The sequence below is a fragment of the Artemia franciscana genome, chromosome 10 (genome assembly GCF_032884065.1).
Source record: "Artemia franciscana chromosome 10, ASM3288406v1, whole genome shotgun sequence".
Lineage (NCBI taxonomy): Eukaryota > Metazoa > Arthropoda > Branchiopoda > Anostraca > Artemiidae > Artemia > Artemia franciscana.
Window position 1 is genome coordinate 15,934,237 of NC_088872.1, and position 18,523 is coordinate 15,952,759.

General features: G+C 34.4%; 1 protein-coding gene across 1 annotated transcript in view; it reads right to left on the reverse strand.

The window, feature by feature from the left end:
• The window catches only part of LOC136031837 (CLIP-associating protein 1-like), a gene marked incomplete in the record, with an annotated part of 169,070 nt that overhangs the window by 76,125 nt on the left and 74,422 nt on the right, over positions 1-18,523 (reverse strand). The window contains 2 exon segments of the mRNA XM_065711673.1: positions 7,735-7,806; positions 14,486-14,615. Of these exon segments, the coding sequence (XP_065567745.1) occupies positions 7,735-7,806; positions 14,486-14,615 (202 nt within the window).

Genomic DNA, 18,523 nt, shown 5'->3' on the forward strand with positions numbered 1-18,523 from the left:
CAAAACCGTTCAAACAGTTATTTCAAAAACGACAGATAAATTGTCACCACCACAAAAGTCTTTATTAGACTTTTAAAAGTCTTTAAATGTAAAAGTCACAGTTTTACATTTGATACTGTAATATATTATATATGTATTTTATATGTAATATAAAATAAATTTAAATATAAATATATATAAATAAATATAAATATAAATATAAAATATAAATATAATATATAATATAAAATATAAATAAAATATAAATATAAATAAAATATAAATATAAAATATAAATCTATATATATAAAAATAAGTTGTCTGTGTGTGGATCTGTGGATGGATCAGGTGACGTCATGTTTGTTCGCATATGACGTCTGAATTATTTCACACTAATACAAAAGAAGAAAAAAACTAAAAAAGGTAAAAACTACAAAAAAAACTAAAAAGAAAAAAAAACTAAAAAAGCTAAAAAACTAAAAAAAACTAAAAAAAGGTAAAAATCTAATAACTAAAAAAAAACTGAAAAAAATAAAAAAAGGCAAAAACTACATAAAAAATAAAAACTAATAAAAAAACTAAAAAAGCTAAAAAACTAAAAAAACTAAAAAAAACTAAAAAAAGGTAAAAAACTAAAAAAAACTAAAAACTAAAAAAGAAAAAAACTAAAAAAAAGGAAAAAACTGAAAAATAAAAGAGAAAAAGAAAACTAAAAAAATATGAATAAATATATATAAAAATAAGTTGTTTGTGGGTTATGTCTGTCTGTCTGTCTGTCGAGTGACGTCGTGTTTGTCCGCATATGACGTCTGAATTATTTCACACTAATACAAAAGAAGAAAAAAAACTAAAAAAGGTAAAAACTACAAAAAAAACTAAAAAGAAAAAAAACTAAAAAAGCTAAAAAACTAAAAAAAAACTAAAAAAGGTAAAAAACTAAAAAGTAAAAAAATAAAAAAAAAACTAAAAAAACTAAAAAAATGGTAAAAACTACAAAAAAACTAAAAACTAATAAAAAAACTAAAAAATCTAAATAAACTAAAAAAGAAAAAAAAGAAAAAAGGAAAAAAATAAAGGAGAAAAACAAAACTAAAAAACGAATGTATATACAGACCGGGACACCGGGATACAAATGACGACCGGGACACAGGGAATATAAATGACGACCGGGACACAGGGACACAACTACAATGGGGACGCCGGGGGGCACAGGGGGATATAAATGACGACCGGGACACCGGGACACAAGGAATATAAATGACGCCCGGGACACTCAAAGAGAAATCACAGACTGGAACACCGGGACACAAATGACGACCGGGACACAGGGAATATAAATGACGACCGGGACACAGGGACATAACTACAAAGGGGACGCCGGGGTGCACAGGGGGATATATAAATGACGATGGCGACTCAGGGAATGGTCGATTAGCAATCACCATCAACAAAGCTCAAGGGCAATCATTAGAATCATGAGGTATAGATCTGAATACGGATTGTTTTCCCATGGACCATTATATGTTGCATGTTCAAGAGTCGGTAAACCTGACAATCTATTTATATGCACAGACAATGGGACAGCAAAGAATGTTGTATATTCGCAAGTTTTACGTAGTTAAAAACATATATATATATATATATATATATATATATATATATATATATATATATATATATATATATATATATATATATATATCTCTATATTCACAGGTGGGACATAGGGACACAACTACAATGGCGCGTAACTAATATGGCGCGTAACGACTTACGCGCGCGGGGGGGCTTGGGGGGGCGCGAAGCGCCCCCACCAACTAGGTGTTGGGGTGGCGCGAAACGCCACCCCAACAGCTAGTATAAAATATAAATAAATATAAATATAAAATAAATATAAAATATAAAATATAAATAAAATATAAATATAAATATAAATAAATATAAATTTTATATGTAATATATTATATATGTAATGTATTTAATTTACTTCAGATGTCTTCTTCTTTTGTTATGTTTTATTATCTTTCTTTAAGTATGCTTTCTTCTGTCAAACGTATATGTGGTTTTTCATAAGAATGTCTGTATATACAAGGAGTACCGACTCCCAATATAGCAAAATGAAGGCTTGGCACGGTATTATCTTTTAATATAGTGTTTCGGTACTTTGTTTTGTATTTTTTCCTGTGAGCCAATACGCAACAATTCGTCATCTTACAGGCCTTTTGTAAACCAATATAATAGGCCCACTTAGTTAATGTGAAACAACTATAAATATTTTAGTATTGAATCAATTTTAAAAGGAAGAAAAGATTTAACTGAAGCTATTTTATTTCTTAAGATATAGCCTTTTTTTTAGAAATTTCACTTGGCATAGGCAGATTAAGGCGTAGATGAATAATGTTAAGAGTCTAAAAATTCAAACAGTACATTTTACATTATTTATGTACTTATTTTTTTATCAGTGCCATCTTGTAAGATTACTTAGGAAATATAATGTCAGAGAAATTAGGTAAGAACACTTATTCGGCAACCTATCCAAAACCAAAGGATGAGTCTAAATAGAAAGGGCAGTGAGGCACTTTCTAAATAGAAAGGGCAGTGAGGCACAGGCAATAAAGAACGAAGAAGAAGATATGATCTACATTTTAAAAAATGAACTGTATAAGGTTATTTGTAGGAGTAAAGCTTAGTGATGAAGCGTCACACTTGAAACCAGCTACAGAAATTTAATAAGAAATCCTACGAGCGTCCTCAATGACGTTGCAAACGATGCCTCGAACTTAGACATGAGAATACATTGCAAACGATGCCTCGAAATTAAACGTGAGACTAAACCCCTTTAAATCAATGACAATGCAAATATATTTCCTTAAAATCAAACTCCGTTGTGGTAACTCAATCCCTCCCAGATATTTCTGTGGTATCGGTTATATTAATTGGCGTCACCCTTTCTTCTAATTTAAAATGGGATACATGCTAAAGACATCATCCACAGAGCTAATGCGTTTATTTCCCTCCTTAAGCTGCTAAATAAATTTAGTGTTATCCCTTCCCATATTTTAAGGAGTTAAACTTCCTTTATCCGCCTGTATCTTGAATATGCTTGTCCAGTTTGGCACCCTGGTATCTCCAGCGAAGAATCAAAAAAAATTGAACCCATCCAAAAAAAGCCCTGCGAATAATTTTTAGAGAAGCTAAGGTCCCATACTCTTTTCTTGTAAAAAAAAAAGCCAAATTGGAAAAAAATTGACCACAGAAGTTTCCTTGTGTCTTGGTTTAGCAAAACATGCAATAGCAAACCCTCGCATGGAAAATATTTTCCCCAACAGGCACTTCCAAACCAGATTCTGACCATCTCGAGTTGTTTCTGGACCAATTCCGATCTTGTCTCCATTCGCTGCTTTACATCCAGATATATAAAAAAAAACATTTGTCCCCTTCTTTACAAAGACAATCAGTTTAATTCCTTTGACTAAGGAACGATTTTTCATTCTGTTATTGTTGTTCGATCGGCATTGATTACCAGTTTCTCAGTTTTCTTGTTTTCTGACGATTTTTTTTTTTTTTACTTTTTTTATGACTCCTAAGTTTGAATTCAGTCCTTCGGGGCTTGTACTATAAACATTTCGAAATAAATATCTTACATTATCTTAGCTATCTCTTATACACTCTTGGTAAAAAAAAAGTGACTTTATTTTTATTCATTTACATCAGTTCTTTGACAAAATTCAATCAATTCTATTACAAAATTCTTGCGTACATGCCTAAGGCAACTTATGGCTGAATAAGTTTTTATTTTTTATATAAAATACTTATTTTTCTTAACTTTATCTTTTTAAACAAAAGAATATTCTATCTTTTTATTTAATTCTACATTTATTTTATTTCATTTTTCTAATCTTTTTAACGAACGATTATTCCGCCAAAAAATTGAGAATAAACCCTGACTGGAATTCCTATTCTATTTCGATGAAATGGAAGAAATAAAATTAAGCTTCACCAGCGTACAATTTATGGATGATGGAACCAATTTTAATTACAAAATACCCTTCATTTTGTTACTCTGGTGAAAGGTTCTGTGCCATAGACGGTAAATAATAACAACAATAACAGGGAATTTCCACCAAATATCCGGGATTATTATCAATGAATATAACAATGCAGCAACTTAACAAAGAGCTTCTTATTTGACTTTTAAAGAATTATTCATCGTCTTCTGAAAGCAAATCTAGACTACAGAGACAAGGAAATAAACACTATTTAATATGCCAATTCGATTAGTTTTCATTCTGGTTTTCTTCTTCGCTGAATGTCATCAGACAGTTTTTTAGCATAATAATAGGAATTCACAATCTAAACAGAAATTGAAAATGACGCCCTTAAATCATGAGATTAAGATCAAAGACTACGGATAATAAGATGCAAAAGCAGTGGCGGTGTTAGATGTGTTTGAGCCCTGTGCAATATCAATTTGCAGGGCCCTAATGGCTATTACTACAAACCAGAGAATCACAATTTATGTCATCCATTTAATGAAATCTTATCGTGTAGATGTTTTTGTGGTGTGTGTGTATGTGTGTGTGTGTGTTGTTGGAGACATTAAATTTCACCAATAATTATTTCTAATTAATGCAAAAATATTAGTTGATGATATAATTTTCTAATAAAACAATAAAACAATTTCTAATAAAATTTCTAATAAAACAATAAAACAATTTCTAATAAAATTTCTAATAAAAACAAACCTGCAAGCTAGATTTCAAGAACTTTAAAGCACTCTGACGAAAAGAAGATTCTAGTATCGTTTTAGAGTTAAGGTAAGTAAACATTACTCATAATTATGAATTTTCTTATATTCATAGCGTTTTTCATGGCTCTATCAAAAAGGCAAATAGATGCAAATACAACAAAACACCAAGAGAAGTTTTAGTTGAAGGAAATCAAACAAATGTTGTCACAAACAAAGCTCAAGATGGGAACTTTGACAGAGAAGTATCCAATAATGAAAAAAAAACTTGGACATTATAAAAACTTTTTATAAAAAACTCATTTTTCTATTTTATTTGCCAAGTTGTGTTGTTATTTCGTTGGTCTATTACACATTGACCAAAGGCCAAGATGCAAAATCTGACAGTTCCCCGAAGTATGAAGAAGTGGTGGAGCCTCCTCCTCCTCCTTACACTGAGCTTTATGCATAGCAATGATAAGGGCCTTGTTACCAACATCTCGGGTATTAATTAGCCCTTTAATTAGCCTACTCTTTTAGGGAATTGATATGACCTGCCTTTTGTTTGAATTGCAAAGGATTCAGAAATGCTATAAGATTGATGTCATTCTTTTTTTAAGAAGGAAAAACGGAGCAAGCAGTCCAACTTTGGAATGAGTCCCTATATAAGGTCTATTTGGAGACGATGCGAGAACCTATAAATATTTCCAACAACATTCTTTTGACCACATTCTGTCTCTGGCAGTCTTGTGAACCGCAAGCTAGATAAATGATGCTTCATCCTTTTTGTTAACGCAATAAAACTGTTCAATATTAGCATCAGAGCGGTATATGCTCCCTCCGGTAAGGCTTGCCACAGCCAAGAGAGACTAGTTCACATGGAGCTGGCTGGAATGGAATGGCCAAGCTAGAAGTACTGACCATCAGTCTAAGACGTAATTGGACACTACACATACGGACAGCGATGCCAAAATGGTGAGCATCATCACCCAGTTTGCTTGTGACCACAACTTTGTGGTTTCAACCCCTTTGTTCCAACAAAATAGTTTATAATTCATCACCTGGTACTCTAAAGATAATCTCACCGTTGCCCATATAGACTATATCCTAGTCAATAGAAGACTGCGAAGCTCTATCCAAAATGATTGTGCTTACAGGGGAGCCTATAGTAGACCCAGAGCAGGGAGCGACTATACCCTTGTTGGAGCACATATCCTTCTCCATCTTAGTAAGAGCAGGAAAATGGCCCTAAAGAGAAGGTTGGACATCACCTAACTAGATTATCATAAAGAAAACATGAATTTTGCTATCAGCTCCAAAACAGGTTAGATGTCCTATCCACCGACACTCAAGATCCTGAAGAAATAAGGGTGCAGTTTAAGACTACTCCCACTGGAGTTGCACATGATATACATGTATATTCCTGCACCACTTGACAGAGTTGTATTCCAAAAGATCCCATGGAAATTATTGAAGAGAGACGTGCCTCAAGTCATTTAAGCAAACAGTCTAAATTTGTACTGCAGAAGCACATTAAGCAAAACGTTAGAAAGGACCGCACCCGTTACTGATAGAAAGTTGCTCGTGAACTATAAAATGTACGCCAAAACTGTGGTTTATAACGCACGTATCGCCCCTTGTCTGGCAACAGTGACACCAAACACGTTTTTGGATTGGAAAGAAAGAAAACAAATTTTTCAATTGGTTATCTATAATAGAAAAGAAAAAAGGATAGTAACACACCACTATTTATCAGTGTTTCCCTTTTTCTCTGACATTACACCTAGTTTGCCATTTTTTAAATTTAGTATCAAAAATGATACTGAATGGGATAGATATTCCTTTTTTTAAATTTCGATTGCATTTTTACCATCTTGTTTTCCCTCCGTCCATTCAATTCCACCTGCGCAAACTGAAACCGGAAGAAGTTCTACAAACACAAAACTCAGTACATGGAAAATGCAACCTGGGAAATTCGACCCGTCTTGGAACTTGCACAAAATTAAATCCTTGGATCCCAACGCAAGCAGGAAGCCCTCTGGGCCTGGGTCTTCCCTAAAATCTAAGAGCTTTTCCAATGCTTTAAATTTTTAACAGAACTGAATCTTTCTTTCAATTTGTGACCTTCTCCAAAAATAAACTTCAGTGTAGATGCCTGATTCATTCCAGAAAACTTTAACTCAGGAAAACTCAACTAAAAGAAAACTTTATCCGGGAAAAATTTCATTTGGCAAAATACAACCCACAGTTCTTTGCACATTTTACTTTATACGCCAAGTAATATGGGGGCCGCGAATAAGTCTGTCCCCTGGGCATAGATAACGGCTCCTGGTGACTCTAATAACAGGGATAATATGCCGAGGAAAGACGGATGGAGGAAGTGCCTGAGTTATGGACGGAGAAAGATGAATGAAGGAAAGGGAGGGTGGCCACTGGGTCAAGGGCATTTTTTAAGTTGTTAACTAGATACACAAAAGATAACGATGCCAATGCTAACGTGAGCCATGTTTATGCAGATACCACTTACATAGAATACAACAAAGATGAAAATTAATGATATCGAATTCAAAGATAGGCCAAATCTATTCTAACGTCATCTGAACTACCAGGAATTACTTTATGAAAACATGAATATTAACAATAAAAAAAGTTGAAATAAACAAAAACCCAGAATTCAGTACAAAAACGCATTTATGCCAGAACGTAATGTAGGTCACATATTTGCATATGTTTTGCTACGATAATATGCTATTTTCTTTTTCACATCAATTTTACAGTTTAGAAAACCTGTAACTATGTGTGTTACCATACTTATAATATCCTATTATACAGTCACTACAAAAAAAGCCCAATAAAGCGCACAAAAGTTATGAACAGTTGAAATGCACACATAAACATCCAAGAAATTACGCCATGCAGCAAAATGAAATATAGATTCATAAATTAAGACATAAAGAAAGACAATAAAAGGGAGGCATAACTCATGTCCAAGGGCAAAGAAAGGTCATTAAGAGTTTGAATTACTCCACCTTGTGCTTGCGATATACCACTTCCTGAAGATCGCCTTGAGGTAGGATTCTTCCTCACGAGCACAGGAATTGCTTGCATAAGAAAAGAACTTTGAAAGAAATTACTCAATCTTAAAATTTTTTTTGCGCTAATTTTTAATTTTTACAAAATGATTCGATAGGATTTAGTTATTCAGTATTAGATAATCTGATAATATATATTTTCTAAGTAAAGGGCCTGGCCCACGTAACATTTTTCGGCACCATCCGCACCTCAGTAGGCAGACGATAGCGGTACAAAAACAGTGCCCTTTGCGCGAGATTTTCAAAACTAAACATCATGGACATCAAAGCTTATCAATAGTGGCATGATTGATCTCAACTTAGTTCTTTTGATTTTCCTGCTGAAGAGAAGAAAAGGACTGAGGATTGAAAAGCCTCAGAAACAACATCCACCAAAAAAGAGAATGGATCGCAGGGCTGCCAAATTTTTTTTTAAGGAGTGTGTCATATTTTTTTCCGAAAATGTGCTTGTGTCATCTCAGATTCCTTAGTGTGTCACAAAATGTGTCATATTTTTTTGCTACAAGTGGTATCATATTTAATTGTCAAATCTTTATTTAGAGTTTTGAATATATAATCTCTTCCAAATCAGTTCAAAAAGGAGTAAACTTAACCTTAGACTATTATCTTGGATCAAGACGTTTTTATGACGTCATGAAAGTAATAAGAACAGTCGATTAAATTAATGTTACACACTATGAATTTGTGTCTGGGCGGCCAACGAGGCAAGTTTACATTTATAAAAGTTTTAGGGACAATCAATTCCGCCAGTAAATTAAAGACTTTTCGCATGACGTCGTAATCGTAATTGGCTAAGCTTTAGTTGACACCTTCGAAAATGGAAAAATACAAGACCACAGTAGGTGCGTTTGAGCTTTTTAGTTTGCGAGCATAAAACTGAATTCAATCGAGACCTGGATTCAATCGATAAGAAATTCGTAAAAATCAAGTTTAACGCCTGACAACGCTTCTTTTTGTTTTAACATGCTTTGTGCCTACTTTTCTTCTCTTGTACAGTATGTCACTTTGACTCGGCAATCGGAGTTCCCAGAAAAAACAGTTCCAACTATCTGTCTATCAACTTGTCTGTGGTTAATTGCGCCCTCATTGAAGCTTAGCTTGAACCAACAATACTACTAAGCCGTCTTCCTGTCTTAATGGTTACAATCGTACCTCTGATGGACCTAGAGGCCGAGGAAAAATGTAAGCCAAAATCAGTCGCATATTTGTACTAAAAATTACAGATGAATATCAGATATATAAGCACTGAACAACTTGATAACCTCTCACACACAGACCCTCTCCCTCGAACCAGGCTATATCTACGGCTCATTGGTCTCTTCTTCTTTCTCCTTGTACCAGGCCATAAATTCTTCCGCATATCGGAGGGAATTTCCCAGTCGTGCACGGTCCCTGAGGTACGAGAGACCAGCTGCTTTGCATGCATAAGTGAGTCTATCGTGTCGAGAAGTAGACTGTTCCTGAGTTTCGTTTTATATTTTATAGAACTGAAAATTGACTTTCCGCAGCTGCACTGGAATACGGAAGAGTACACAGATTTAGCATGAAAAGAGACAGCTCTTCGAACTGTGGCTTGCCTTGAGCGTCTTTCGTATTCATTAACGTCTTCCAAAAGATCGAAGGAGACATTTCCGTTCCCATTGTTCTGATAATCGCATCCCTGTGCTCACTCATCAAGATCCACTGAATCTCTATTACATTCCTTCACCTTTCTACTTCACCTTCATGTTTCCCAAGTAAGCTGCTGAACCGACCAGTCAGTCCCACTAGAGTGTCAACTTTTTTCGCTCAAAGCAGTCACTGGGTCTAAACAACCCAAAGCTTTTAAAGTGGGATCAGAATGATCAATTCATTTCCTCATTTGTTTGATAACTTCTACAAGGAAGTTCAGGCAGTTCAACCTAAACTGTTTGAGATCATTCGAGGGTACCACATCCTTGTATTTCAGCACGTATATTTCGGTATTTGGACCAAAAGGAATCTCGGAGATTTCCCTGAAACAGCCTGAGATCATGGGAATGACAAAAGCATCATCATTCTCTAAGATGTCAGTTTTGACAAAAGACTTCTTGATAGACTTCATGGTTGCCTTTGAGCTGGAAAGGAGTTTGTGAAGGCGAGTGTCACTACTCTGGAAATCCAAATTCAAGCAATTGATCTTGTTGATCTTTTTCATCCTTTTTAAGTGAAACAAGGTAAGGTTGTGTCATCATTTCGACTGAATGTTGTCATCATCAATTGTGTCATCATTTCGACTGAATGTGTCATTGTGTCACGCAACATCAAATTGTGTCATTTTGACACAAAATGTGTCAATTTGGGAGCCTAGTGGATCAGGCCATCTTTGATGGTAAGTCAGTTTTGGGTATATAGGAAACCTGCAGAGTTGTCGTACCACAAACAAGGTTCCACTCAACACAGCCAGCATTCTGGTCAAAATGCCGTTTTTTAATGGAATAGAGGAAGTGGAAATTTGAAAAATATATTGTGCTAAAAGATTTCTCATTTTTTTTTTTTTTTGGAACCCTGTAATAAAGCCCAGAGCATAACATAGGTTAAACGATATAAATGTAGTCGTTTGCAAATCTTTACTAAAAGATTTGTCATTTTTTTTATTTGGAACCCAGTGATGAAGCGCAGAACTTAACACAGGTTAAACGATATAAATGTAAATTGGCATCGTTCTCCTAAATCGCCACCAAACACTACAAAATTTTTCAAGCTCAAATCGCTACCGTTTTTTTTTTTTGCAATTCGGTGCCGAAAAGAGTTACGTGTGTCCAGTTCTTAAGGGAGCAAAGATAATTCTTTCTCGTTGTTCAGCTAATGTTCTATTAGGCCTAAATCCGTAATCCAAACTTAAGGAAGTCATGAAGCCGGCACCACTTCCCATTGACTCTCGCGCCTAGCAGAAAGTTGCCAGACCAATATTTGAGCAAAAAAAAAGAATCATATAAACTTGAAAACAAAACCAGACCTCTAGTGGAAAGAACTGTTTGACTAGTACTTTGGAGTCAAATCCAAATAACTGTCGTCCTGGTCTTTAGACAAGCTGTGAATTAATTTTTCCAATCTCAAAAATAAGTAAATTCACAAAATAATTGATATCCTTGAAAGCCTTGCAGGATTCAATGGACTTCTGACATAAATCCAAACACACGTGAACTGGCAATACTGGACACAGCAAATAAAATTTAGAAACTCTGGCTTTAAAATTGACTTCATAACAAACTATTATATTTCATATCTTCATAAGCACTTTCTATAATTTCATAGAGGAGGGACTAAGCGATTAAATTGTTGCAGCGTTTTGTAGCAAGACTGCCAGATTATTCACCTAAAATTTTGCTGCTTTCCAACAGCTATTGGTTGCACCAAAGTTAAAGAGAGAAGTGGACTTTTTTTTTATTGGAAGCATCACTGGTAAACATATCGCAGTCATAATGTCTAGTTTCAAAAACACAAAGGATTTCATCGTTTGGCCTTGCAGAATTACAATAAAATCAGAATGACTAAAACCAAATTGATTTAAGTTGATTATGTCAATCAAAAGTTAATTTTGAAACAATTAGCTTTTTCAGTAGCATTCAGAATAGATTTCCTGCTATAACATAGCAAAGGTCATTTTTGATCTTCATTGTTTTTGAGACCCGTTTTTATCATTTAAAGCATAGATTATCCTGCCAATACCCTGGTATCCCAGATTTTTTTATTATTATTATTTCTTTCTTCTATGAGGATTTTATGATAGTTATTGCAATTGCTTTGACTGAAAGAACGATGTTGCTCCATTGCAGAATCAGTTTCTTTTGTTCCTGTTCTCATCATACAAAACAGGTGGCCATGGGAACTTAGGAGATGACTCATTCGATTACAAAAGCCCTTTTGAGGGGGAACACTGATTGGAAGGTAGCTGAACAGCCCTTCAACTGACTCAAGGCATGCTTGTAGACCCACATGGCACCGAGCAAAATTTCAATATAGTAATTTTAATCAAAACGGCTGAAAGGCCCAAATATATGCATCCAGGGTCAAATGCACGTGTAGCTTCAGGGGCAAAAACATGAAACTAAGCAAAAAGTCCTTTAAAATAGATACTTCAAAACCATTTTTTTAATATATAGCTCAAGGTGAACATGTTGAGCTTTTTAGAATTCAGAAGTACATAAGGACTTTCAATCTTTACGATCGAAGGTCCTTAAGCGACTTCGTACCCTTCGTACAATCAATCCCCAGTACCCTTTGGTCAGTTATGTGTAGGCTCCATTTTCTAAGTAAATATTGAGCACGCTCTGCCTCTAACACCCTTTGTTTAAATACGAGGAGGGCTACTAAACCTCAGATGGCGCGTATTCAAAGGGGACCTTCCCCCCCCCAAAAAAAAAATCCCACATTTTCCCAATTTTTTGGGAACTTTTTATTGAAATTATCAAATATAGGTTGTTCCCCCCCCCCCCCAAACTAATGCGGATTTTTTTTATCACAATGCTCCAACGACGAACGGCTGATTTAATTATATCGGCTGTAGAGGATTTTTCATTCGAACAGTCGGTTTATAAAACACTTGCATTTACGAATTGGCTATACAACCTGCACAATCAAATACTTTCAAGATATCGCAAATTAGAAAAATAATCGCAAAGAGTGGAAGTTTGAGGGGGGAGGGAAACCTCTCAAACATATGGCAATTTCTATATGTTTATGTTTTAACCTTTCCCTTTACTTTCACTAAAACAAATGTGTTCTTAATAGCTAGTTTCTGATCGTTTTTTTTTTATAACTTACAGATGGAATTTTTCCAAAAGCAAGAGGAGCTGCTGTTCACCTCAATGCCCTACTCTTTACGGTAAAGTTCACGGTTTGAATTAAAGCAATTCGATAGGAAATGGGCCTATTTGGTTTATTACGCAGTAAATTGTTGAGTTCAAAAAAGCAACTGAAACTTCAACATAAAGAGGGTCGTCGAAGTTTTAGAATTATTCTTATTTAGAGCCGTGATTCCCAACGTGGGGTATGATAATATTTTAATGGATCATGTCCAGAACGTGCAACCTTTGGCTGACTTTAGCCCTAATTTAGCTCTAAAAAAAAAAAAAAAAAAAAAAAAAAAAACATTTCTCATAGTAATGGGGTCACATTTATATGCATTTTAAGAGCAACAAAGACACACGATAGTATTGCTACGTCATGCATTGTCTAAAACTTGTTGTACACAGATAAAAATTTGGTATAATTAGTATTTCACATTTTAAAAAAGAAAAAAAAATATACATATGCCTAGAGAAGGACTCGAGAAAATAGTACCAAGTTAATGGCAATTTAAGCATCCTCCAGGTGAATACACGTACAATTTTGAGCTACATAATTTAAATATCACGAGGGGGGCATCAGGATTTTAGAAATGTCTATGTGGAGCACGGCCCAAAATCGATTGGGAGCCACTGGGTTAGAGTAACTGACGTACTTCTTTGAGGTTTACACCTGCTATTTACTGTCGTTAAAAGAAGTGTTTTTTTTTGTTTTTTTTTAATCTTTGTGTGTTTTTTTTTTACTTTATTCTAATCGCATTAGCTATGGGTCGAATGTAGCCCCTCTTCCCCCTCCCCCTTGACAAAAATGAGTCCTTTAATTCATTCAGATTTACGATAAAAGGGATACACTTAGCGAAAAGGACTGGTGATTGAGGGGGTCACGAGAAAACATCGCCTATATTTAGAGTAAAATTTTAAGTTGCTTTCTTTTTTTCATCGAAAAACAATGTTTAGAGCCTTGACGAGGGTTACTCAAATATGTTCCTGAAAACCATTATAGTTTCTCTCCCTGTTTATTTGTAATGAAAACAGGTTAATAAAATTACAGTTTACAACAAGTTGAGCTCGTACTATCGAACTTTGTTTAAAAGACTGGTTAACTCGTTGATTTTCGCTAAAGATTCGCCAAAACGATTTAGCATTTAAACTATTGCAGGGAAACCCTTTCCCCCACCTCCAAAAACAGTTCTGGTTATCCCAACTATCAAGAGGCTGCTAATATATGATGAAGAAAGTTAGCTCGACACCTGATACAATGAAAGCAAGTACTAAGCACAAAACAGAAATTAGAAATATATGAAATACGAGACAAAATGATTATGGAGCTTTATTTTAATTCTAAAAAGAAACATAATTTTATTTTGGGGAAAAATTACCGCAGCAAAACATCTTCTAAAACATCAATTCTCTACCTTTTTGGTGTCTCGAACCCCCCCCCCCCCCTTAAAAAAATCAATCACATTACAAGCCACTTGTAAAAAAAAAAAACATGTTTCAGCCTAATTATCTATTTCATCAGTTGAGCCTAAATATTTTCTAGTTACTTATTGATACTGGCTTAATGAGTTTTTTAAGTTATATTATGTTAATTTGATTGAAATCTAAAATAACAAAATTCTTTTGGACAAAAGCTTTAACTTTTTTTTCTGACTGACTAGGACCCCTTTGTCAATGGGTACACCACCCATCTAGCAGTGGTCCCCCTCTGCCACGAGGAGAGTCCAAGCTGGTACAAATTTCACAAATGGCTATTAATTTAGTTAAATTAACTACAACTAATTGAGTTAATTTCATCCTCTTTCCAACTACTTACATCACTTTTCCTGTGAACGAACTAGATTTCATTGACACTTTAAAAAGTTGAAGAAATAACTTACCAGATGAGGCTACAGGAGTAGCACATTGCTGTGATGTTGTCGAAGGACCAGAAACTGGTTTGGCTGTCGGAATTTGACCATTTCGACGTACAGGAGGCGCACTGGTAGATCTTTTGACAGCACTCTTTGACTAAAGAAAATTGTAAAAGATATAAAATTTTTACTTAGGACACTTCTATAAAGAGAAAGGGCGTAGAGGCAGCACTTCGACAAAAAGTAATCGTATTGAGCCATAAAAGATCAATCTTGGTTAAAAGTCTTGTATCAAGCAAACGGTGTAACAATAACACTTTTCTATTGATAAAACTTTTTATGAAAGAAAATTGTGCAAGATATGAAATTTAAATTAGGACAAACACAGTCCTAAATCAAGGAATGGATTTGGAGACAACTTTTTTCTTAACAGCAATTTCTGACTTAAAAAAAAAACAAAAAACTGTATGATATAAAATTTAACTAAGGGCGACAAAGCCCAACATCAAGGAAAGGACGGAGAGACAGCACTTTTCTCTTGACTACATTTTTCATAATAATAAAAAATCCCTTAAATGTAAAATTTTATTCAAGGGACGGGGGTCTTACACAAAAAAGGGGCTATTACAGCATGTTTCTCTTCTCGGTGCCTTTCAACTAAAAAAAGTCGCACAAGACAAAGATTTACCTAAGAGCACAGGAGTCCTGCACCAATGAAGAGACGCAACAAGGTGGTCGCTACCCCAGACTAGGGAAACCAATAAAAATATTTGTAAATTGAAATAAGGGATTACCAGTTCACTTGATATTTGACTTATGCACAAATTCTAGAAAATATTGACTACCATATATGGCCCCGTAAAGAATACAAATATTCATCATATTTTCATAGCTTTCCAAAACAATCCAGCAAATAATTGTTTGTTCCCACTAAAATAAAACTAACTCTACTAAAAAATCTTGCAGCACATCCAAGTACGTCCAACCTACTGTTTTGCTTTCTATCTGCGTTTATATCCAATATTCTTGTTTTTGTTCTCTTTTCGATTTTTCATTTACTCTACTTCTCCTTACTTTACTCCACTAAAATTTTTGTATTATCAAAATAGGGTGTTTCTATTACAAAAATGGGCTTTTTTAACTCATATTTATTTCTGTATAGGTGAAAAACATGAATATGTTGATCGCATTAATTCATACCACCAGAGCAAGCTTTATGTAAGAATATTTCTCATGAAAGAATATATACGTCTACTTTTCCAAAAGGGCAGTCGTACTAATCCCGAATCCCGGTCACTAATCCCGAGCTTGTAAAAAATATGATATCCATATTAGAAGTAAAAATAAAATGAAGAAAAATAAAAATGAGAAAAATAAAACATGAATGTCATATGTAAAATAGAAACGTAGGATCTTCTCAATGTTTTCTTTATAAGGGAAACGGTTTTAGAATAGTATTCTTTTTTTATTCATAATTTTGCTAACAAGCGGATTGCACCTTTGTCAAAAAAATAAACAAAAGAATGCATAGGTAATGAGGCTTTACCCACAATGACAGGCAGGGTTTGTATCCACCCCTTCCCCTGAAATATGAAGAAAAAAGGGCTAGGTTCAAATAGAGCAAAAACAGGGCAAAAAAAGAGAAATACATCGAAGCCGGGAATTATATTTTGCAATAAACAAAACAAAGAAGTATGACACACAACCTTAAATAAATGAAACGTGCCATGCAATTCAATTTCAAAAAATTTTGCTTTAGAACTATTATCATTAGTATAGAATATATTTTGAATGGATGTAAAAAATTGAAGCCTGTACGTGTTTGCTCATTATAAAATAATTAAAATATTGAAATGCTCGATATCTGCTTAGGTATTAACTAGTATTGCAGACGAATAAGAAACAAACGCATGAAACACACACACACACAAATAATAACCGTGTCGATGAGCCCACACGGATTAGTGGCACAATAAAAATATGACAAAAAAGGGGTAGTAGACCTAAAACAAATTACCACAAAAACTATTTTCTTTTTTACCATTCGATAGGAAATAAGAGCCAAGAGCTCACATGGCACTTGTGACGAGGTCAGAACTTAAAATTAGACTCGGTACTAAAGCTATCGATTTTGCTGTTCGTCCATCGCCAAAGCATTGGAAATCCTCCCCCCAACTCTCCCAAAGAGAGCGAAGCCGGTCCCGGTATGTCAATCACGTATCTAGGACTTTTGCTTATTCTTGAATTCACCAAAACACTAGAAATCCCCCCAAAATCCCCCAAAGAGATCAGATCCGATATGGATATGTCAATCACGTACCTAGAACTTGTGCTTATTCTTCTCATCAAGTTTCATCCCGATCTCTCCACTTTAAGCGTTTTCCAAGATTTCCGCTTTAAAACAGCTAAAAGCTCGTTATAAAACATTAAAAAGGTCCCTCCTATGGGGTTATTGGGGTCGTAGACTAAGGAAATGGAGGTTAAAGAGTCCAACACTGATATCACAAGGTTATTTTAGAAAATTCCTTCTTAGAATTTGAAGTGAGAAGGATTATTTCTAAAAATAACAATATATCCTATTTTAGCGAGTAATGTGTCTTTTCTATGGTTTTCTTGAGTAAAAAAAAAGAAAAATAAAGGAACTTCCAAAACTGACACCTATGCTATTGAGCGGCAAAAAAAAAAAAAAACTAAAAAAAACGAATATCGTATAAATAAAAAAAAAAAAAATGTATATTCTGTGATAACCGGGATCGGCAACATACAACCCATCTTTTTTTCATGCTTGTTAAGTCTATCCTCAAAGTATCAAGGGGGAGGACGAAAAAATATAAACTGTGGAAATTCATTGGAAGAAATTACTTTTACGGAGCTATCAGAGCTATTGAAACTCTTTTTCGTTTGACGTTCAACCTCATTTTTCGACCTTCATTTTCGTTTTCTATGACCTCATTAGCACCATAGAGGACATTCTTTTCTATTTATTATCACGAAATAAAGTATTAGATTTTGTCCCCCTCCTCCATAATTTAAAGGCAAATTTAACCTATTTAGCCTCGGGTTAGCGTTATATTAGATATGTTAATAAGCTCATTATTCTCAATCGAATAAAATATTAAATCATTTGCAACTTGTTCGAGTCCCAACCATATTCTGACTGAACTATAGAAGCAATGCAGATATAATAGTGCAGACTGCATAATAATTCTACTGTGCAGAAACATTCTATACATATACATAGGTACGACCCAATAGAGGAGGGATAATTAAGCTTTTTCCAGAGATTGCAAAAACAAAAAAAAAAGTAATTTTACCAACAAATTTGTCAACTTTTTTTAAAAAAAAAGAGGGCCGTATTGACGTCAATTTGGGGGGCACGAGTTCCGAGAAAGTGGTGTTGATTGGCGGCAGAAGGAAGTTTAACTTCTTGCTCCCCTTTTCGAATTAAGAAAAATACCTATTTTGAGGCATTTTCATTCAGAAATGTCTTTTTTTGTTATTGTCATTGAGAAAAGAAAAAAAAGACACATGTGCCCATCCCCTTGATTTTGGAAAATACATTGTGCCCCTCTACGTAATTTTGTGAATTAACACCACTTTGCGGGTAAGGTGAGCATTAGAACCAAAGGAAGTAATTCACGAAAATGTTGAGGGGTATGTATTTTAAAAAATCTAGGGGGTTTAATTTGTCAATTTTATTTTATCATTTTTCTTCAATGAAATACCATAAATTTTCGAAAGCCAAAAAAACATTATGCGTATTTTTGACTACTGTCACAGTATTTCAGACAAAAGCAATCTCTCATAGGCATGGGTTTCAGTGATCTGATGCAAATGAGAGCCAAATCGCGGACATCACAATAGAAAAATCCCCGTGTAAATCATTGAAACCGAAATTCAAAACATATCTAGAATACAAAAAAAAAAAACTCTACTTTAAGAAGTAATTGATGACGCTCTCACTCCTAGACTTTTGATACATAAACATTCAAACATATTAAATTATTGATTTTCATTCAAGGACTGTTCTTTAAATATTACGGTCCTTTGTAGAAACTCCTAATA